Genomic DNA, 22,421 nt, shown 5'->3' with positions numbered 1-22,421 from the left:
TCCCAGCCGACAAAGAAATGATTGTGTGCGTTCGCAGCAGAAAAGTTTTGTCATTGGATCCTTGCATGAGCTCCAATGTGCGATATTGTGTTGTCTTGACAACACGCAATATTATAACAATATTGCACACTCATTCTCCATTGGGAAGAGTGGCATAATACATGGAGGATAAGTGATATGATGACAATATTGCATGCTATCAGTAAACCCACTGGAAGGGAATAGAACACATTTTTATTCCATGGAAAAAGTGTCCTGTATGGAGGATAATTCCCGATATTTCGCTCAGATGACGTCACTCCGAGTGTTTTCCTACAGTGTTGTCAAAATGGTGAACCGGTTCAAAATTAAAATTCTTTTGATTAACTTGTGTATTTGTTTTGAGGATGTGTCCAGAAATATAAAGAACCTTACACAGTGGTGCGAAGATATGAAGTTTATCTTCTCGTGTTGAAAATATTCGCTCATCTGGTTCACTCTTTCCTGATGTACACATTCACCACTCGAAGATGAACTCCATATCTTCACCCCACTGTGTCATGGCCTGGATATATGTAGTGTTGCTGAATAGCAGTCGCTAGCTAGATCGAGCAAATTAGCTCAAGTACGAGTGGTTTTTGAGCTAAGCGCTTTTTCCGACACACTTGGATATAGACAGTAATGTATGGTTAATGTTGGCTGTGTGTGTGTGTGTGTGTGTGTGTGTAGCGAGCAGGACTGTATGAAACAGCGGTTGGTGTTGGAGGACACTGAGGCGTGGCAGAAGGAGCCAGACTTCAGAGGGCTGGAGAGAGTCGGGGGAGTCGACCTGTCATTTATTAAAGGAGACGAGCACAATGCGTGCGCTCAACTTGTCATCCTCAACTACCCCGAGCTCCAGGTCAGAATAATAGATAGAATAGAATAGGATGCCTTTATTGTCACTGCACAAAATGTACAACGAAATTTACAACGTGCTATGTTAACCTAACGTAAATAATAACAATCTGTCTTCATTTCTTCCTTCCTCTTATCCTTATTTCCTTCCCTTCATACTGCCTTCCTTTCTTGTTTCCATTCATTGATTGATTAAATTTTTCCGTTTGCCTTTTATTCCTTTCTTCCCTGTTTCTTTTTCTTTTTTCTTCCTTCCAGTTGGCTCCTTCAACTGATTATATCTTCCACAAGAATCATCATATCTGAGGCGTTGACTCATTTAACAAACCTTTCTCTCTCTCTCTCTCTCTCTCTCTCTCTCTCTCTCTCTCTCCCCTTCCGCCCTGCAGGTGGTATATGATGTCAGTGAGATGGTGTGTCTCAGTTCTCCGTATGTTGCTGGGTTTTTGGCCTTCAGAGAGGCTCCACCACTGCTGCAGCTTCTCCACACACTGCAGAGAGAGCAGCCTGAGCTAATGCCACAGGTTTTACACACACACGCACACACACACACACACAAAAAAAATGTGTACGGTGTGTAATTGCACTACCTGTAGCATAAAATATCAGATGCGTCTCTTTCTGTCTTTCTTTTTTCATGATGCTGTTTATCTTAGTTGTTTTGGTTCTTTTCTCTTTCCGTACTTTATGCTATTATTTTATTTGCATAATGTTTTTCTCTGATGTTTACTGTAGTAGCACCACGGTCCTGGAGAAACACGGTTTCATTTTCACTGTGTACTTTACCAACTGTATACGGTTGAAATGACAAAATAAAATAAAAAGCCCTTAATCTTTCTTCTCCCAGCTCCTCTCTCAATCACAGCTGTTTGCTGTATTATAATAATAATAATAATAATAATAATAATATCATCGTTTTGGAGTGGTGTGTGTGTGTAGTGAGCAGTCAGTGTTCCTGTCCCTCTGCAGGTGCTGTTTGTGGATGGGAACGGTCTGTTTCACTACAGAGGTCAGTGCGGAGGTGAGCACAACACACACACACTGCATTTCATTTATTACCACTCAGCTAATAGTGTGTGTGTGTGTGTAGAGTTCGGTTTGGCGTGTCACCTCGGCGTTCTGTTGGACCTGCCTTGTGTGGGCGTGGCTAAGAACCTGCTCCAAGTGCAGGGTGTAGTCAAGAATGATGAGCACCTGTCCCAGGTAAGAGTCCCGCCCCCTTTGTTCGAGCATGGTTCAGTAACTGAAAGCTGATTGGTTCCGTTCAGTGCTGCTGCTCAGGTTCATGCAGGTCACTGACTGCAGCCTGTCTGCTGCACTGCACAAAATATTACCCCCCCTGCACTCCAGCCAATTTGGGGGGGAGGGGGAGATGACACATCACACCTCCACCTCACACTTCATATTTATAACTATCTGTTCACACACTGCTGCATTATACACACGTGTAACGCAATTCAGTGTGTTTCAGTGTGTTGCGTCAGTATTGAAGCGTATATTACGCCGATGGCTTCTCTCTGTGTGTGTGAGTGCAGATCAGTGCTCTGAGTAAAGCAGGTGATACTTTCCCACTGGTCACTGATTCAGGAAAAATACTTGGACAAGTGAGATTTATTTATTTATATATTTATTTGTTACTACAATAATGACAATATAACTTCAGTGCTGTGTGTGTGTGTGTGTGTGTGTGTGTGTGTGTGTGTGTGTTTTCTCAGGCTCTGCGCAGTTCAGACCGCAGCACTAAACCCGTGTACGTGTCAGCAGGTCATCGGATTAGCCTGGACACAGCCGTCCGTCTCACACGTTCCTGCTGCTGCTACCGTGTTCCTGAACCCACAAGACAGGTCTCTCTCTCACACACACACACACACACACACACACACACACACACACAGAGTAGTTGCAGTGCAGCCATTAGGGGGAGCTGTTAATCTACTGTAGAACAGGAAACATTGTTATGAACATCTCTTGCTTGCTCGCTCTCTCTCTCTCTCTCTCTCTCTCTCTCTCTCTCTCTCCCAAAAACACACACTTCTTCCAATAAAACTGCACCACTGCAGTTGTGATTTCTCTTTAACACACACACAGGCTTGGAGAGTGTGTTCAACCTGTGTGCAGTAATTGTATCAAAGCAGCAGCACATTTCATCTGGAACCCCTCTCTCTCTCTCTCTCTCTCTCTCTCTCTTTATTCCTCAAACCACAAGACACATGTTCTCATTCTCTCTCTCTCTCTCTCACACAGACACACCTGAACCCCATTTCCTCCCCAAAGGCTGTACTGTAGATCAGACCACACTTTAATCAGAGTGTTAATAAGAAGACTATAAAAATCCTCTGCAACTGGGACATGAGAGAGAGAGAGAGAGAGAGAATGGGAAAGGGTTATAGATAGATGAATGGATAGGTAGGTCGTGGGAGAGACAGAATAAGTGAGACAGAAACAGTGAGCTGGAGGGAGAGCATGAGAAATTGGTCAGGTTGATATTTCAGGTCAGGGAGGGATATTTATAGGAGTTTGATGAGGGAAAGAGAGAGAGAGAGGAAAACACAGGAGGAGGTGAAGGTAAAAGGGGGGATTCACAAAGACTAAGAAAAACAGACGGAGAGTAGGAGGAACACAAAACCAAAAGGAAAAAAGAGAGATATTGAGAGAGTGGGGGAAGGAAAAAAAGGTGAGGAAAACAAGGACCCAAATAACTACTTAAAGCCCTTCATCAACACCCTAAAGCCATTCCTCATCTTAAACTCCTTCAACACCCTAAAGCCCCTTCCCAACACCCTAAAGCTCCTTCCCAACACCCTAAAGCTCCTTCCCAACACCCTAAAGCTCCTTCCCAACACCCTAAAGCCATTCCTCAACATCTTAAACTCCTTCCCCAACACCCGAAAGCCCCTTCAACACCCTAAACTCCTTCCTCACCACTCTATAGCCCCTTCACCACCCTAAAATCCTTCCCTCAATACCCTAAGGCCCTTTCCCGGCACCCTAAAGCTTTTCTTCATTACCCTAAAGCCCTTCCTCGGGACCCTGAAGCCCTTCTCTAGCACTCTAAAGCCCTTACTCAGTGCCAAAAGCCCTTCCCCAGCACCCTAAAGCCCTTCCGTAGCACCCTAAAGCCCTTCCTCGGTACCCTGAAGCCCTTCCCTAGCACTCTAAAGCCCTTCCCCAGTGCCCAAAAGCCCTTCCTCAGCACCCTAAAGCCCTTTCCCGGTACCCTAAGGCCCTTCCCCAACAGTCTAAGGCTCTTCCTCAGTACCCTAAAGCCCTTCTCTAACACTTTAAAGCCCTTCCCGAACACCCTAAAACCTTTCTCCAATACCCTAAACTGTGTGTGTTTGTGTAGTGTGTGTACGTCTGTTGCCTGTTTGTGTACTACTTTGGGGAAACAAATCACCTCCAACACCTCCAAAAATCTTTTGTCAATATCCTAACTCCTCTCGACTCATTAACCCTTGCTCAGAACCCTTGAGTCCTTCTCAAATCACTCTCAACAATCTAAAACCCCAAGAAACACCTAAAATCCTACAGCCTTTTATAAACACCCTAAAGCCATTCTCTAACACCCAAAACCCCTCACACTATGCCCTAAAGTCCTTCCCCAACATGAGAACTCCCCCAAAAACACTCTAAAGTCTCCAGAAACAGTCTAAAGCTCTTCTCCACCATCTTAAAGCCTCCCAACAACACCCTAAAGCTTCCTCACATTAGCTGATACACTGACAGTCGAAATGGAATAAGTTTCATTGAGGAGTAGAGAATGATGTTCTCGAACTACGGCAGCCATTTTCCATCAAACTACAGTGGTGCTTGAAAGTTTGTGAACCCTTTAGAATTTTCTATATTTCTGCATAAATATGACCTAAAACATCATCAGATTTTCACACAAGTCCTAAAAGTAGATAAAGAGAACCCAGTTAAACAAATGAGACAAAAATATTATACTTGGTCATTTATTTATTGAGGAAAATGATTCAATATTACATATCTGTGAGTGGCAAAAGTATGTGAACCTTTGTTTTCAGTATCTGGTGTGACCCCCTTGTGCAGCAATAACTGCAACTAAACGTTTGCGGTAACTGTTGATCAGTCCTGCACACCGGCTTGGAGGAATTTTAGCCCGTTCCTCCATACAGAACAGCTTCAACTCTGGGATGTTGGTGGGTTTCCTCACATGAACTGCTCGCTTCAGGTCCTTCCACAACATTTCCATTGGATTAAGGTCAGGACTTTGACTCGGCCATTCCAAAACATTAACTTTATTCTTCTTTAACCATTCTTTGGTAGAACGACTTGTGTGCTTAGGGTCGTTGTCTTGCTGAATGACCCACCTTCTCTTGAGATTCAGTTCATGGACAGATGTCCTGACATTTTCCTTTAGAATTCGCTGGTATAATTCAGAATTCATTGTTCCATCAATGATGGCAAGCCGTCCTGGCCCAGATGCAGCAAAACAGGCCCAAACCATGATACTACCACCACCATGTTTCACAGATGGGATAAGGTTCTTATGCTGGAATGCAGTGTTTTCCTTTCTCCAAACGTAACGCTTCTCATTGAAACCAAAAAGTTCTATTTTGGTCTCATCCGTCCACAAAACATTTTTCCAATAGCCTTCTGGCTTGTCCACGTGATCTTTAGCAAACTGCAGACGAGCAGCAAATTTTCTTTTTGGAGAGCAGTGGCTTTCTCCTTGCAACCCTGCCATGCACACCATTGTTGTTCAGTGTTCTCCTGATGGTGGACTCATGAACATTAACAGTGTTCATCCCAATGTGAGAGAGGCCTTCAGTTGCTTAGAAGTTACCCTGGGGTCCTTTGTGACCTCGCCGACTATTACATGCCTTGCTCTTGGAGTGATCTTTGCTGGTCGACCACTCCTGGGGAGGGTAACAATGGTCTTTAATTTCCTCCATTTGTACACAAACTGTCTGACTGTGGATTGGTGGAGTCCAAACTCTTTAGAGATGGTTTTGTAACCTTTTCCAGTCTGATGAGCATCAACAATGCTTTCTCTAAGGTCCTCAGAAATCTCCTTTGTCCGTGCCATGATACACTTCCACAAACATGTGTTGTGAAGATCAGACTTTGATAGATCCCTGTTCTTTAAATAAAACAGGGTGCCCACTCACACCTGATTGTCATCCCATTGATTGAAAACACCTGACTCTAATTTCACCTTCAAATTAACTGCTAATCCTAGAGGTTCACATACTTTTGCCACTCACAGATATGTAATATTGGATCATTTTCCTCAATAAATAAATGACCAAGTATAATATTTTTGTCTCATTTGTTTAACTGGGTTCTCTTTATCTACTTTTAGGACTTGTGTGAAAATCTGATGATGTTTTAGGTCATATTTATGCAGAAATATAGAAAATTCTAAAGGGTTCACAAACTTTCAAGCACCACTTTACAATCTTAATTTAAAAACAATTACAAATAAGAGGCAGAGTATTATGGGATGTGTAGCAGGGCTCGAAATTCGCGGTGGTCTGGTCGCCCGAGGTGACTTAATTTGTCATTTGGCTGGTAATTCCTGTCACTAGGCAGCCCGGCTGGCTAGTTGAAAATAAAAATATATGAATCGAAAATTCAGACTAGGACTGTGCGATATATTGAATATATTCAATATATCTCCGAAAATTCTGTGTGAGATACATATAATTACTATATCGTAACTATCGAGTATTTTATGGTCATCTGCTGACTTGCGTTTGTTTCGTGTTTGTTTAAAACTTTTCCGGTGGTTTTCTCCCTGTCCCTCAGGCAGTAACGTGAGAGGCTGCCTAAGGGTAAAAAAAACAATAACATCACGCACTCGCCATCCAATCCCGGGCGACATCGAGGTGCTGAAAGGAACTTGCAGGCAGTGTTGCCAGATTGGGCGGTTTTAAGTGCATTTTGGCAGGTTTTGAACATATTTTGGGCTGGAAAACGTCAGCAGTATCTGGCAACACTGCTTGTGGGAAGATTTTCTAGTTTCTGTTTCTGGTTTCTAGTCAGCGCTGGCTCAGTTTGTGCAGTCGCTGGTGTTGCATAGGCTACCGTGTAAGCTCTGTCAATTTCAGCGACAAATTAAAAATGGAAGCGGACGAATTGGTTCCTAAAAGAACTAGTAAGGGGTCAGTCATCTGGCATTTTTTTGGATATCGCGAGGAGGACGTGGAACAGCAAATGCCAATTTGTAAAGTGTGCAAAAAAAACAGTATCAAAATACTCGGGTCTTGAAATAAATGCACATTAGTCATGAACCATGGTAACTACTCTCTTTTGTGTTATTTTTGACAGAAGTAAAATTCATACATGAACAAATTTTGGCGAGTTGATTTTCTTTTTGGCGAGTTACTTTGGAAGGGAACTAGTCCAGCTGGCTGGTGAGAAAATATATGAATTTCGAGTCCTGTGTAGGATAGTGGAAGATACATTTTCTTTAGAAGGTCTTAGTTTGGTGCCATCTTCCTGCAGCATGTTTTACATTTCAGGCACGTCCTGTATGTTTAGCCATTAGGTGTGCGTGTTTGCGTAGTGTGTGTACGTCTATTGCCTGCGTACTTCTTTGGGGAAACAAATCACCTCCAATAAAGTGTTCAACCTGGTATGACTCATCACAGAAGTGACTTCAGAGTGCCGGACACTGCAGCAGAAAAGCACCGTGATGCTCCTGTAACTGAGGCCAAGAAGTCAAGGTCAGCCAAGAGCTCTGGCACTGCAGCGATTTCACGACTGCTTTTGGATTAACACTCAATCAATTTTGATTTTTGATTCTTGCCTTTAAATGAATTCACCTTGTCCAGGTTCAGAACTCCATAATGTCGGTCTGTGTGTTATACACACTCTGTGAGTTATACTCTCGCTGTCATGTCTAATGTTCCAATTCATCCTAAAGCAGTTCAGTGGGGTTGAGGCTGGTTCCTCTGTGCAGGAACTCTGTGGAGTTCCTCAAAACCAGTCTTATCAATCTGTATCTTTCTGGACCTCACTTGATGGAACAGGAAATGGCCTTCCACAGACTGTTGCTATGAAGTTGGAGGCATACAATTGCCAAAAATGCAACTTCTGTAGCTTCACCATTCTCCTTCGTTGGAACCAATGGGCCGCAGACCATTATCCCTCCTCCGCCATACTTTACTCTTGGCACTCTGCATTCCAGAAGGTAGTGTTCTCCTGGAATCCATCAAACCCAGAGTGGTGCATTACACCACTCCACCCAACACTTGGCATTGTGCATCGTCATCTTGATCATCTGTGTGCAGATGTTCAGTCATGGAAACCCATTTACTGCACAGTTCCTGCGCTCATGTTGCTTCCAGAGGCAGTTTGGAGCACTGTAGCAAGGAATCCAACAGAGAATGGGTGATTTCTACATGCTTCAGCACTCAGTGGCCCCGCTCTGTGTGTGTGGGGGGGGTCTACTGCTTCAAGGCTGAACTGTTGTTGCTTCTGGATACTTCCATTTCATCAAATGTGGTGCAGCTGAGGTCGAATCCAGGGACAATGCCATGTTTAAAGTCACTGAGCTCTTCAGTACAATCGGTTCTACTGCCAGAGTTTGTCTGTGGAGACTGCATCGCTATGTGTTTGATTTTATGCACCTTTTAAGCAGTAGGTGTGGTTCAAGCACCAACTGAACTCAGTCATTCAGAGGTGAGCGCATACCTTGGCAATATAGTGTAATTTGCATGCACAATATACCATAAGTCTCACTTGGTGCGTTAGGATTTTAACAAAATATAAACTACAACACCATCATGTGGCTCCTCCCCCTTCCTGTATGTAGAGCCATGTAACTGAACCTGCTCATGCCAATGATGAGGATCTGACCTGAGTTACTATACATGGTGGGATAGAGGATGAGGAAAGCAGAAAAAGACAAATGGAGAGAGACGATGGGGGACAGATGGAGGGACAGTAGGAGGGAAAGAGAAGAGAGGAAGAAAGACAAAGTGAGCAAGAGAAGGAGGGGAGTGCTTATGTGGGAATCTCAGTGGGATTGTGGGTACATTGAGAGAACCCTTTGCTTTTAATCTGCATACACGCACACTATTATCCTAAAAGCTTCTTCCAGAGTGTGTGTGCCGGAAATAACAGGAAGCGTAATGTATATTTCATTCTGCAGATGGAGTTAGCTGAGTATTCAAACCATCACTCTCTGATCTTATAGCTTCCTCCTGTGCTCAGTAAGTGTTCTAAACACCTGAAAGCCCCATAAAACCGGCAAAAACATCCTAAAGCCTTTCATCAGCACCCTAAAGTACCCAAAATACAGCCTACAATCCGCCTCAACACCATAAAGCCCTCCTCAACATCCTAAAGCCCACAAACACCCCAAAGCTTATAAAAATAATCTAAAGCCCTAAACAATATAAACCCCCTCAAGCCTCCCAAAAAACACCATAAAACACTCCATAAAACACCTTAATGCCTCCATAAACACCTCAAAACTTGCTTAAAAATCCTAAAGCCTTCAAAAACACTCGAAACTTTCCTCCATAAAATGTTCTGAAGCCCTTCCCTAACTCCACAAAGCACCCAAAAAGAAATCTAAAAATCTGCTCAACACCCTAAAGCCCTCTCGCTTGCTGTGTCCATAAAACACCCTTAAGCTATCAAACTCACCCTAATGTCTCCATAAAACACCTTAAAGTCGTCATACCCACTCTTATGTTTCCATAAAACACCCTCACACACCATAAAGCTCTCAAAACACCCTAAAGCCCACTAAATCTCCCTAATGTGTCCATAAAACACTCTAAAGCCTCTTTAAACCACCTTAAAGCCTTCATAAAACACCCTAAAGCCATAAAACCCACCCTAATGTCTCCATAAAACATCCTAAAGCCATCATGCCCACCCTAATGTCTCCATAAAACATCCTAAAGCCATCAGACCCACCCTAATGTCTCCATAAAACATCCTAAAGCCATCAGACCCACCCTAATGTCTCCATAAAACATCCTAAAGCCATCATGCCCACCCTAATGTCTCCATAAAACATCCTAAAGCCATCAGACCCACCCTAATGTCTCCATAAAACATCCTAAAGCCATCATGCCCACCCTAATGTTTCCATAAAACATCCTAAAGCCATCATACCCACCCTAATGTCTCCATAAAACATTCTAAAGCCATCATACCCACCCTAATGTCTCCATAAAACATCCTAAAGCCATCAGACCCACCCTAATGTCTCCATAAAACATCCTAAAGCCATCATGCCCACCCTAATGTCTCCATAAAACATCCTAAAGCCATCATGCCCACCCTAATGTCTCCATAAAACATCCTAAAGCCATCAGACCCACCCTAATGTCTCCATAAAACATCCTAAAGCCATAATACCCACCCTAATGTCTCCATAAAACATCCTAAAGCCATCATACCCACCCTAATGTCTCCATAAAACATCCTAAAGCCAACATACCCACCCTAATGTCTCCATAAAACATCCTAAAGCCATCATACCCACCCTAATGTCTCCATAAAACATCCTAAAGCCAACATACCCACCCTAATGTCTCCATGAAACATCCTAAAGCCATCATACCCACCCTAATGTCTCCATAAAACATCCTAAAGCCATCATGCCCACCCTAATATCTCCATAAAACATCCTAAAGCCATCATGCCCACCCTAATGTCTCCATAAAACATCCTAAAGCCATCATGCCCACCCTAATGTCTCCATAAAACATCCTAAAGCCATCAGACCCACCCTAATGTCTCCATAAAACATCCTAAAGCCATCATGCCCACCCTAATGTCTCCATAAAACATCCTAAAGCCATCAGGCCCACCCTAATGTCTCCATAAAACATCCTAAAGCCATCATGCCCACCCTAATGTCTCCATAAAACATCCTAAAGCCATCAGACCCACCCTAATGTCTCCATAAAACATCCTAAAGCCATCATGCCCACCCTAATGTTTCCATAAAACATCCTAAAGCCATCATACCCACCCTAATGTCTCCATAAAACATTCTAAAGCCATCATACCCACCCTAATGTCTCCATAAAACATCCTAAAGCCATCAGACCCACCCTAATGTCTCCATAAAACATCCTAAAGCCATCATGCCCACCCTAATGTCTCCATAAAACATCCTAAAGCCATCATGCCCACCCTAATGTCTCCATAAAACATCCTAAAGCCATTATACCCACCCTAATGTCTCCATAAAACATCCTAAAGCCATCATGCCCACCCTAATGTCTCCATAAAACATCCTAAAGCCATCATACCCACCCTAATGTCTCCATAAAACATCCTAAAGCCATCATGCCCACCCTAATGTCTCCATAAAACATCCTAAAGCCATCATGCCCACCCTAATGTCTCCATAAACATCCTAAAGCCATCATGCCCACCCTAATGTCTCCATAAAACATCCTAAAGCCATCATGCCCACCCTAATGTCTCCATAAAACATCCTAAAGCCATTATACCCACCCTAATGTCTCCATAAAACATCCTAAAGCCATCATGCCCACCCTAATGTCTCCATAAAACATCCTAAAGCCATTATACCCACCCTAATGTCTCCATAAAACATCCTAAAGCCATCAGACCCACCCTAATGTCTCCATAAAACATCCTATAGCCATCAGACCCACCCTAATGTCTCCATAAAACATCCTAAAGCCATCATACCCACCCTAATGTCTCCATAAAACATCCTAAAGCCATCATGCCCACCCTAATGTCTCCATAAAACATCCTAAAGCCATCATGCCCACCCTAATGTCTCCATAAAACATCCTAAAGCCATCATGCCCACCCTAATGTCTCCATAAACATCCTAAAGCCATCATGCCCACCCTAATGTCTCCATAAAACATCCTAAAGCCATCATGCCCACCCTAATGTCTCCATAAAACATCCTAAAGCCATCATGCCCACCCTAATGTCTCCATAAAACATCCTAAAGCCATTATACCCACCCTAATGTCTCCATAAAACATCCTAAAGCCATCATGCCCACCCTAATGTCTCCATAAAACATCCTAAAGCCATTATACCCACCCTAATGTCTCCATAAAACATCCTAAAGCCATCAGACCCACCCTAATGTCTCCATAAAACATCCTATAGCCATCAGACCCACCCTAATGTCTCCATAAAACATCCTAAAGCCATCAGACCCACCCTAATGTCTCCATAAAACATCCTATAGCCATCAGACCCACACTAATGTCTCCATAAAACATCCTAAAGCCATCAGACCCACCCTAATGTCTCCATAAAACATCCTAAAGCCATCAGACCCACCCTAATGTCTCCATAAAACATCCTAAAGCCATCATGCCCACCCTAATGTCTCCATAAAACATCCTAAAGCCATCATGCCCACCCTAATGTCTCCATAAAACATCCTAAAGCCATCATGCCCACCCTAATGTCTCCATAAAACATCCTATAGCCATCAGACCCACCCTAATATCTCCATAAAACATCCTAAAGCCATCAGACCCACCCTAATATCTCCATAAAACATCCTAAAGCCATCATGCCCACCCTAATGTCTCCATAAAACATCCTAAAGCCATCAGACCCACCCTAATGTCTCCATAAAACACCCTCCCCACACCATAAAGCTCTCAAAACACCCTAAAGCCCTCCCTCAACACTGTGTGCCTCTAATAGGGTAAGATGTGAAATTCAGGCACACAGTTGAAGCAACTCTTTGTATTTTTCTTGTGTTTCACAAAGTTTGCACTTGGAATTGTGTCTGGCTTTGTTTTAGGACGCTTGTCTCCGTTAAAAGGCTTTCACCGAGCCTCGTGATGAAGAGTTCACGCTGTGATGGAAACAAGCGACAAACATCACGCCACGTTTTAACACAAACCACGTTTCTCAACTACCTCTCTGCTGTCTCTTCTCTCGCTCTCTCCCACTCTCTCTCTTCATTTTCTTCATCTTCTCTTTCCTCTCCTCTCATTCCCTCCCACACCAACCTCTGAGAGGCAGGCTATGGACAAACACACACACACAAAGTGCATCTCGGATTGTTTTCTAAGATTTTTTATCCCTTAACTTTTATACCCACGCGCTCAGCTTTCTTTAGCGCCACACTGCCTTTCTTTTCCTTCCTGAGTTGCTGTGTGTGTGTGAGACAGAGAGATTGGGTGGTGGGGGACAGGTTTAAAAGGAGAACAGTGCGACAGGTGGTGCCTAATTTTCAGAGCATGCTGGTGTTATTAGTCATAGTTTGGCTGTGGGACGGTTTCCTGTGGACACTGCTGTCTCTCTCACACACACTCTCTCTCACACACACACACACACACGATCTACACAAAGACACAAACCCTCATAGAAATGCTTATTGGCACAAAGACACTCACACACTCATGGTGCTCATCTACACACACACACACAGTCAGTGTACCATAATATAAAGTTTTTGTTTTAAATTAAATTGTCAAAATAAGATTTCTCAGATGAGGCGACAGTCCTCCATACTTTCAGTCCCTCATGTTTTCTGTCTTCTGTTTTCTTGTAACAGTGATTTTCAAATGTGTTTGACTTCATCTTGTTGTTCTATTTCTTATCATCAATATGTTTAACTTAATTCCATCTTGGTTAGAAAGAGAGAAATCTGTCTATCTGTTGGTCTATGTCTGTCTGTCCTTTCGTATAGAGGTGCATTATTATTATTATTATTATTATTATTATTATTACATCAGTAAATAAACATGAATAGAGGAGATTTAATATGAAGCATAAGTGTGAATTAAAGATGTTTCTGCTCACTTCCTGACCGTGTGATGGGGCTGAGTCACAAACCTCCCCCCTTCTCTCTGACTTTCTCTCTCACACACACACACACACACACACACACACACACACACACACACACACACACACACACACACACTCTCTCTGAGTCAAACTCGCAGGACAAAAGCTGTCCGAACGCCCGCTGAAAAGCTCTGAACAGATTCGTGAGGCGTCTTTCCAAACCTGCTCACTCACTCAGTGATGTTTAGTTGTGTGTGTGTGTGTGTGTGTGTTATGTAAGACCAACAAGCTTCATCATCCCTTCTGTAAAGTGTGAACTTTACTCATCAAGCACTAACACTTTGTGTTTGGCCTTTAAAGGTTCGATATGCAGCGTGAATAAATATATACATGTTATCACCGTTATTAGGGTGTGTGTGTGTGTGTGTGTGTGTGTGTGTGTGTGTGTGTGTGTGTATGTTTGGATATAATATCAGGCAGAATGATTACACTGTGTGGCCTCTGTGTTCCAGGCGGATCTGCGCTCGAGAGAATACCTGCGAACACACTTTCCCTCTTCCAGCTAAACACACACACAGGTGAGTGTGATACCATCTGTTTTGTCTGGAGGCTGGTTTATATTTCTGTGTAGAATCTACGCTGTAGGTCCGGTGTAGACACTCACTCAGGGTGAAGTGCATGTAAGGCGAGTGTGTCCTTTAGGAGGCACAAAAAACTATTATTCCTGACCATCTGAACCGAGTTCCTCTCAGCTAAGGAGGACAGTTTGGATCTTCGTCCAGTAAAGTGGCTTCACCTCCCAATAACCTGAGCTTACTCTACATGCAAACCGTTGTTTAAACTGATTATGTTGGAATCTGCAGTTGTTTAGAAACGACTCCAGGACACATTCCTGAGTGTAAATCTATGATCCTCTTTCTCAGATCTGCACTGAGCTCCTGGGACTTTCACACTGTACTGTGTGTCGGTCAAAGCAATGAGTGTCAATCAAACCCTTTTTATGTTGTGAACAGAGAAGCTTCCAGCTGCAGTCAGTCATCACCAGTGTTGGGCACGTTACTTTCAAAAAGTAATTAGTTATAGTTACTAGTTACTTTTCCCAAAAAGTAACTGAGTTAGTAACGGAGTTACTTTGTCATAAAAGTAACTAATTACCAGAGAAAGTAATTATTCCGTTACATTTTGTTCCCCCCCCCCCCCCCCCCCAAAAAAAAAATCAAATTCAATTAGTGTAATCATAATAAAAGTGAATGTTAAATGTGTTTAATGACTGAAATGGACACTTAACAGAACCAGTTAGTAACATTATCTACACTAGATTAATATTTTTGTGGGACAATGTGAGATAAGACATCTATCAAATGTAATATATTTTTGCAGTTATTAAAATTATGTTACTAATTACTGGCCACTGACGAGGACAAACGCTTTGTTCCTCGACATAATGTGCATTGCACGTAAACACTCTCGCCTTTTATTTCAAGTAATGGCTGTATTTCCAGTGTGAAAGCGCAGTGCTGGGCTGACCGCTCGCCATAGCTGCGTCTTCCGATTGAAAGCGTGCGCAGTAGTGCAGTAGGCGTGGCCTACCTACATATGTTGTCCAAATCTACTCTGATTGGCTTACTGTGCCGCTGTCTCGTGTCTCCCCGCCCCACACTAAAGCAGAGTAAAGAAAGGCTGAGCGAGCAGCGTGCCAGATGAGAACAGCTTTAATAAAGTAACGCATAGTATTTTATTGTAAGTAACGGGAACGGCGTTATAACGATGTAAAAAGTAATTAGTTAGATTACTCGTTACTAAAAAAAGTAACGCCGTTAGTAACGCCGTTTATTCTAACGCCGTTATTCCCATCACTGGTCATCACTAACAGGAAGTTAAGAGGCCTTGGAGAGTTTTAGACATTTTGGACTTTCAGCTCCACTGAATTAATAATCCAAGTGGCTGTGTGTAGATTTTTGAGACTGTGTTGTGTCAGCAAATCCAAGATAAATTAAAGCCTGTGCTATGAATTCTTTTTTTAAATATATTAAAGATGTCTGTTGGGCAATCAGTCTACTCCAGAAAAAGAAGAGTTCAGAGTTAACAGTCAGTGCGTTTACATGCACATAGAGAAAATCGAATTTCTGCCGTTGCTCGACTGAAATCGAAGTTCTAAATGCCATGGAAACACCTTAGCTCGGCTGAAATCGAACTGAAACTTGATTTCTCGTAATCGAGCTACACGACCTAGATTATGCGATTGTAGCCGAGCTACTTAGTGCATGTAAACCCTATCGAGCTACGTAGTCCAGCTACTTACTTCAGCACTGCCCCTTCCGGAAGTGACGAGTGACGAGACCACAAGCGGGAAACACAACAGCCTCTGTCGGCATGACAACGAATCATGACAACGGCATGAATCTTTTCTTTTTGTGGCATTGTTTGCACTGTTAAAATTTAGCTCACTTACTGTATCACCAAATACATCTGTACAGCTGTTGCATAGCTGTGAATTGTGTACATAAACAAGTCATTGTATTTGTGTATGTGTGTGTATATATATATATGTGCAACATCTGAAGAATGTCAATAAAAACAAAACAATTGAACTTTTTTTGTGTGTTTATTAAGACACAAGTTAAATTTTAAGCAAAAAAAAAAATTTTTTTTTGTAAGCAAAAAATGGACTTTAGAAAAATATACAATTGTGCAAAATAAGTTGTCTTACAAAACAGTGGTCTGCGCAGGACAGTTTGTAGCCATACAGTCTGTTAGAGCAAGCCGAACAGCTTCAGCACGGAACTTGTGAACACGGAACTGCCAGTGTTGCCAGATTGGGCGGTTTTAAGTTCATTTTGGCGGATTTGAACATGTTTTGGGCTGGAAAACGTCAGCAGTATCTGGCAACACTGCGGTGATAACTTTGTTTATACTCTTGAATAGCTCTTCTTCATGATGACAACCGGAAGTGTACCAACACGATGGGGCGTGTAGCGCCACCTGTGGCTCGGGTGCACAATGTACCTCACACAATAGCTCGATTTCCTTGTGTGCATGTAGGATTGGATTTCTCTGGCACCCCTGCTGGGACCCTTAGCTCGATTACCGACAGTAGCTCGATTTGGATGTGCATGTAAACGCACTGATTGAAAGCCCAGTATTACCATGATGTTCATGTCCATGATGACATCGTTGTTGTTGTTGTCGTCATCGTCTGTATCACGGTGATGTGGAGCTACGTTCCTGGGGAGGTTCTCATCAGGTTACAGTGTAGATTTTACTCAGAAGTATAACTCAGCCTCAAGGCTCATGTCCGTAGTAGAAAAGCAGCTCAGTGTGTAGCAATGTTCATCCATCTCTCTCTCTCTCTCACACACGCTGCTGTGTGGAGTGAGACACCACTTACCCTCATGCACACAAAACTGATATATATAAAACGTGTGTGTGTGTGTGTGTGTATATATATACACACATACTACAAACATCTCAAGTGTGAGTCCATCTCTCTGTAGTCTATAAACAAATGTGTAACTGTAATACAGTTTAGAGTTAATTAATCAGAAGCAGAATAACGTGCGCACACACACCATCAGCAGACACAGTCATGAGTTTTTGTAGCTCTACTGGAGAGACAGAGGATGTGTGGTGATGATTCTGTCAGTCCCATGAGAATGCACTAACGCTGAGATCACACAGCAGATCATTACCATCACTTGGGTTTCCCTTCATCTCTGTGTGTGTGTGTGTGTGTGTGTGTGTGTGTGTATGTGTGTGAGAGTGAGTGGACTCAACTTTTGTTGAGGGATCAAAGTGTAGTGCCGTCTCTGCTCATTCACTCACACACTCTCCCTCTCTCACTACACATTTGTCCTTCATCTGACCTGTTAACACTGAGGAGTTTTATTACACGTTCTGTTCATTTCTGTACTGTCTGTCCTGGCACACACACTCCTCCTTCACTGGGACTGACACAGGCCACGCCCCATTCACTATGACTACATAGTGTGTGATTTGTGTCACATCCAGCCGATAAGTCTTTTCAGGTGTGTGTGTGTGTGTGTGTGTGTGTGTGTGTGTGTGCGCGCATCTGTCAGAACTGAACAGCAGGGTCGCATCATAACACCATCATCTTACTGGGACACAACATCCTACACTCATCTCTTTCTCTCTGTCTGTCTGTCTGTCTGTCTGTCTGTCTCTTTCTCTCCACCTGTCTTTTTCTGTCTCTCTCTGTGTTGCTCTCTGTCCCTCTCTCTTTTTTCTTTTCGTGTGTGTGTTATAAATTAAGCTCCTTTGCTAAATCTAAACTGAAATGCAGCCAGTATGCACAAAAAACTTTTCAGCTGAGACAACAGCATTCACAAACAGTTCTGACAGGAGTAATCTAATCACACACACACACACACACACACACACACACACACACACACCGTTTACTGCATCCTGTTTGTAATTTTCTCATCATGTAACTCTGACTTTATTGTATTTATAAAAACACCCACAAAGTGAGAATAATGTGTCTGTCTGTCCGTCTGCCTGCTTGTCTGTCAGTTCCCCTGTGTATCTGTCTGTGTGTTCCTCTGCCTACCTGTCCATCTGTTCCCCTATCGCTTTGTCTGCACCTATCTGTCTGTCTGTCTGCTCCCCCAGCTATCTCTCTGTCTGCTCCTCTCTCTGCTACCCGGTCTGTCTCTCTGTCCGCTACCCGGTCTGTCTCTCTGTCCGCTACCCGGTCTGTCTCTCTGTCCGCTACCCGGTCTGTCTCTCTGTCCGCTACCCGGTCTGTCTCTCTGTCCGCTACCCGGTCTGTCTCTCTGTCCGCTACCCGGTCTGTCTCTCTGTCCGCTACCCGGTCTGTCTCTCTGTCTGTCTGTGGCTGGGTGTGGTCATGCAGGCTGGAATACACAAAGGTGCTGCTGCTCTCCAGTGTGGAGAATGGACTCTGTTGTGGGTGAGAAAGTTGTCAGCAGTGGAGTCTGGGGTGTGACCAAAAGAGCAGAGCAGCATGAGTGCACTTCTTCACCTTGCTCACTTGACTTCTGGCCTGTTATCGCCTCCAACCGTGCAGAGATAGTCCACCCTGACCCTCTGCCATGTGCTCACTGGTGCTAACAAACAGTGGTGCTGCACTTGAGCTGTCCTTCCGGCACCACTGTGGCAGCATGGTGAGGAGCGCTAGCCTGCTTGTGTGAAAAGGCTGTAGGCTGGCCGTTATCACAGTACTCCCCCAAATCCCCCCACAGAGAGCCAGCTACCAGGGAAGATTGGGCCCAGAGCACGTCTCTCCTGGAGAGGTCATCCACATTTCCATGGTGGACCCCTTCCTGATGTTGCACCTGGAACGAGAAGTCCTGCAATGAGAGAAACCATTGATTTATTCGATTGTTTGAATTTTCAGTCTTGGCCATCCACTGTAGGTGGGTTATGGACCATGTAGAGGGTGAAGTGTCACACAAGCCTATCTCTGAGGCATCGTGTGCACCAAAAAAGAGTGAGGGAAGTCTCAGTTTCTCAAGAATGGGGAGCTGGGGAGGGCAGCTTTGAAAGCCTGGAATGTTCACGCAGTGTCAGATTCTTCTTTCCTGGTTAAGTTTAAAAAGGAGTAGGCAACAGAGGATAAAATAAGCACACCACCAGCCCTAAGAAGGCACGTACCTGCTTCTTGGTCGTGGGATGGGGATAGCTCGTGACAGCCTCTATCTTCTTTCCTGTGGCTTTAGCAGTCACAAACTGATGCAGTAGTACCCAGGGACTGTGCCTCTGTTAGCCCCAGGAGGCACTTGTAGGGGTTAGGCCTGCTCTGTGGAGTTTGTCCAGCATGGTGGTAGAGATGGTGAAGGCAGTTTTGGTTCTGGCGTCTATGGTGAAGGCAACCTTCCAGTAGCCTTTTGTGAGGTTCAGTGTGGAGATGAACCAGGCTCTCCCCTGGTGCTCGATGAGGTCATCCACTCGGAGCATGGAGTAGCTATCAAACTCCGACACCTGGTTCAGCCTCCTGAAGTCATTCCGTAGGTGGAAGCCTCCATTGGCTTTGCGTACAATGATGATGGGGCTAGACCAGGAGCTGATGGACTCCTCAATAATGCCATCCTGGAGCATATGGGCTACTTCTGCCTCAATAGCCTGATGACAAGCCTCTGGGACCAGCAAGGCTGCTGTCGAACTACAACTTCCAGGGGTGTTTTAATGTTGTGCTGTAGGAGGTGAGTCCACCGGTCTTCACTGAGAACATGTCCCTGAACTGGTCCTACAGTTCTGTGAGTTCCTGTCACTGGGTTGTTGTGAGCTCCTCTCTTTTTTAGACCCATTCTACACTCATAGCACCTGCTAGGGCAGGGGTGGGCAACAGTTTTAGTCTGGGGGCCACATTCTCTTTGGCAAAGTAATAAGAGGGCCACATTGGACGATTGCTAATAAAACATAGTTACACTATTAAATGGTACAAATTAATTTGATGCAAATTATATATTGGAATACTTTACAGTTGCCTCAACTTTGCCAGCCTATTTCAAGGCCTGACACTTATTTTTGCGAGGCCTATCTGACATTGGCTACTCTAAGGTTACAATAACTGGATTTACATTCAAGGACTCATTTACTACACTATCATGCATCTTGTTCAACTGTCATTCATACAGACAACAGGCAGACTGGCATGGAATTATCAAATTTAATTTAGGTTACCAGAGGGAGACCTTCATCACTGAATGACAAATACATGCCTATCCAGCTGATTTCTGTCATTATTCATTTTGTTTTTGTCATTTCTTTCACATATTTTAATCTTTTTATGAAATGGAACACAAATAAGGTGCAGATCAACTTCATTACACTTAGCTTGACAGATGTAAAAGGGCAACATGGGATATGCTACATCTCAAAAATTTGGAACTTTGATTTAGCTGTCTCTACGTGGGACAAAAACACCAACATACAACTGAACAATGATGAGAAAATAACATCCTCAATTCAGGTGAACTGATCTGTGTAGATAGGCTACTTTAGAACACAGTATTACGGCCTAGACAACTATGAGACGAAAAGCTTTTCATCAGTGTTATGTAACTTAATGTGAACAATTAAGGCGGTCTGATCTCTTTACCAGACCATCGAAGTCTGGTGTCATGTTGGATGTTGAGATGCGCAAAACGGACGACAAGTGTGCGTCGGTTAGCCGTGATCTGTAGCGGGACTTGTTATAGTTCATCACAGAGAAAGTCTGTTCGCATACATACGTGGAGCCGAATAAAACTAGCATCCTTTGTGCATGCTTCCGCATGTTAGAAAACTGGCCCTCGTTCAGTGCACCGTAGAACTTGTCCAATGATGATGAAGTGAATTTCTCTTTGAGAGTGGGATCACACTGCAAGTCAATTAACTCAAGCTGAGCCTCCAGAGGCGCTTGGTTGCTATCAAAGGTAAAGGGGGAGGATACCAGCTCCATCTCTTTTTCAATCTTGCTGAAGTCAGAAAAACGGCTGTTGAATTCAGTGTGCAGATCCTCGAGTGTAGCAGTGTATTTCACTGGTTTTCAAAGTGGGGGCTGTGGCCCCCTGGGGGGCCGCTAGGGGGGCCTCAAAGTTGGAGGGACGATAACAAAAAATTGCGAAAAAAAAATATATTTTTAAAATAATTATTATTAAATCTATTGTAATTACAATGGTGCTTGAAAGTTTGTGAACCCTTTAGAATTTTCTATATTTCTGCATAAATATGACCTAAAACATCATCAGATTTTCACACAAGTCCTAAAAGTAGATAAAGAGAACCCAGTTAAACAAATGAGACAAAAATATGATACTTGGTCATTTATTTATGGAAGAAAATGATCCAATATTACATATCTGTGAGTGGCAAAAGTATGTGAACCTTTGCTTTCAGTATCTGGTGTGACCCCCTTGTGCAGCAATAACTGCAACCCAACGTTTGTGGTAACTGTTGATCAGTCCTGCACACCGGCTTGGAGGAATTTTAGCCCGTTCCTCCGTACAGAACAGCTTCAACTCTGGGATGTTGGTGGGTTTCCTCACATGAGCTGCTCGCTTCAGGTCCTTCCACAACATTTCCATTGGATTAAGGTCAGGACTTTGACTTGGCCATTCCAAAACATGAATTTTATTCTTCTTTAACCATTCTTTGGTAGAACGACTTGTGTGCTTAGGGTCGTTGTCTTGCTGCATGACCCACCTTCTCTTGAGATTCAGTTCATGGACAGATGTCCTGACATTTTCCTTTAGAATTCACTGGTATAATTCAGAAGTCATTGTTCCATCAATGATAGCAAGCCATCCTGACCCAGATGCAGCAAAACAGGCCCAAACCATGATACTACCACCACCATGTTTCACAGATGGGATAAGGTTCTTATGCTGGAATGCAGTGTTTTCCTTTCTCCAAACATGACACTTCTCATTTAAACCAAAAAGTTCTATTTTGGTCTCATCCGTCCACAAAACATTTTTCCAATAGCCTTCTGGCTTGTCCACATGATCTTTAGCAAACTGCAGATGAGCATCAATGTTCTTTTTGGAGAGCAGTGGCTTTCTCCTTGCAACCCTGCCATGCACACCATTGTTGTTCAGTGTTCTCCTGATGGTGGACTCATGAACATTAGCATTAACCAATGTAAGAGAGGCCTTTGGTTGCTTAGAAGTTACCCTGGGGTCCTTTGTGACCTCGCCGACTATTACACGCCTTGCTCTTGGAGTGATCTTTGTTGGTCGACCACTCCTGGGGAGGGTAACAATGGTCTTGAATTTCCTCCATTTGTACACAATCTGTCTGACTGTGGATTGGTGGAGTCCAAACTCTTTAGAGAT

The 22,421-nt window shown here is 43.5% G+C and overlaps 1 protein-coding gene across 5 annotated transcripts in view; it reads left to right on the top strand.

The window, feature by feature from the left end:
• The window catches only part of LOC132884729 (endonuclease V-like), a 56,742-nt gene that overhangs the window by 1,914 nt on the left and 32,407 nt on the right, over window positions 1-22,421 (top strand). For 2 of the 5 annotated variants that reach the window (XM_060918620.1, XM_060918622.1), the window contains exons 2-8: window positions 709-880; window positions 1,266-1,400; window positions 1,846-1,897; window positions 1,967-2,079; window positions 2,412-2,480; window positions 2,592-2,720; window positions 14,133-14,198. In XM_060918620.1, the coding sequence (XP_060774603.1) occupies window positions 709-880; window positions 1,266-1,400; window positions 1,846-1,897; window positions 1,967-2,079; window positions 2,412-2,480; window positions 2,592-2,720; window positions 14,133-14,186 (724 nt within the window). In that variant the 3' untranslated portion in view covers window positions 14,187-14,198. Of the gene's footprint in view, window positions 1-708; window positions 881-1,265; window positions 1,401-1,845; window positions 1,898-1,966; window positions 2,080-2,411; window positions 2,481-2,591; window positions 2,721-14,132; window positions 14,199-14,543; window positions 14,693-22,421 lie in introns of those variants that run through there. The other 3 variants (XM_060918621.1, XM_060918623.1, XM_060918624.1) reach the window with 3 other exon arrangements.

The sequence above is a fragment of the Neoarius graeffei genome, chromosome 4 (genome assembly GCF_027579695.1).
Source record: "Neoarius graeffei isolate fNeoGra1 chromosome 4, fNeoGra1.pri, whole genome shotgun sequence".
Taxonomy (NCBI): Eukaryota; Metazoa; Chordata; class Actinopteri; order Siluriformes; family Ariidae; genus Neoarius; species Neoarius graeffei.
This window is presented reverse-complemented; position numbering and strand designations above follow the sequence as displayed.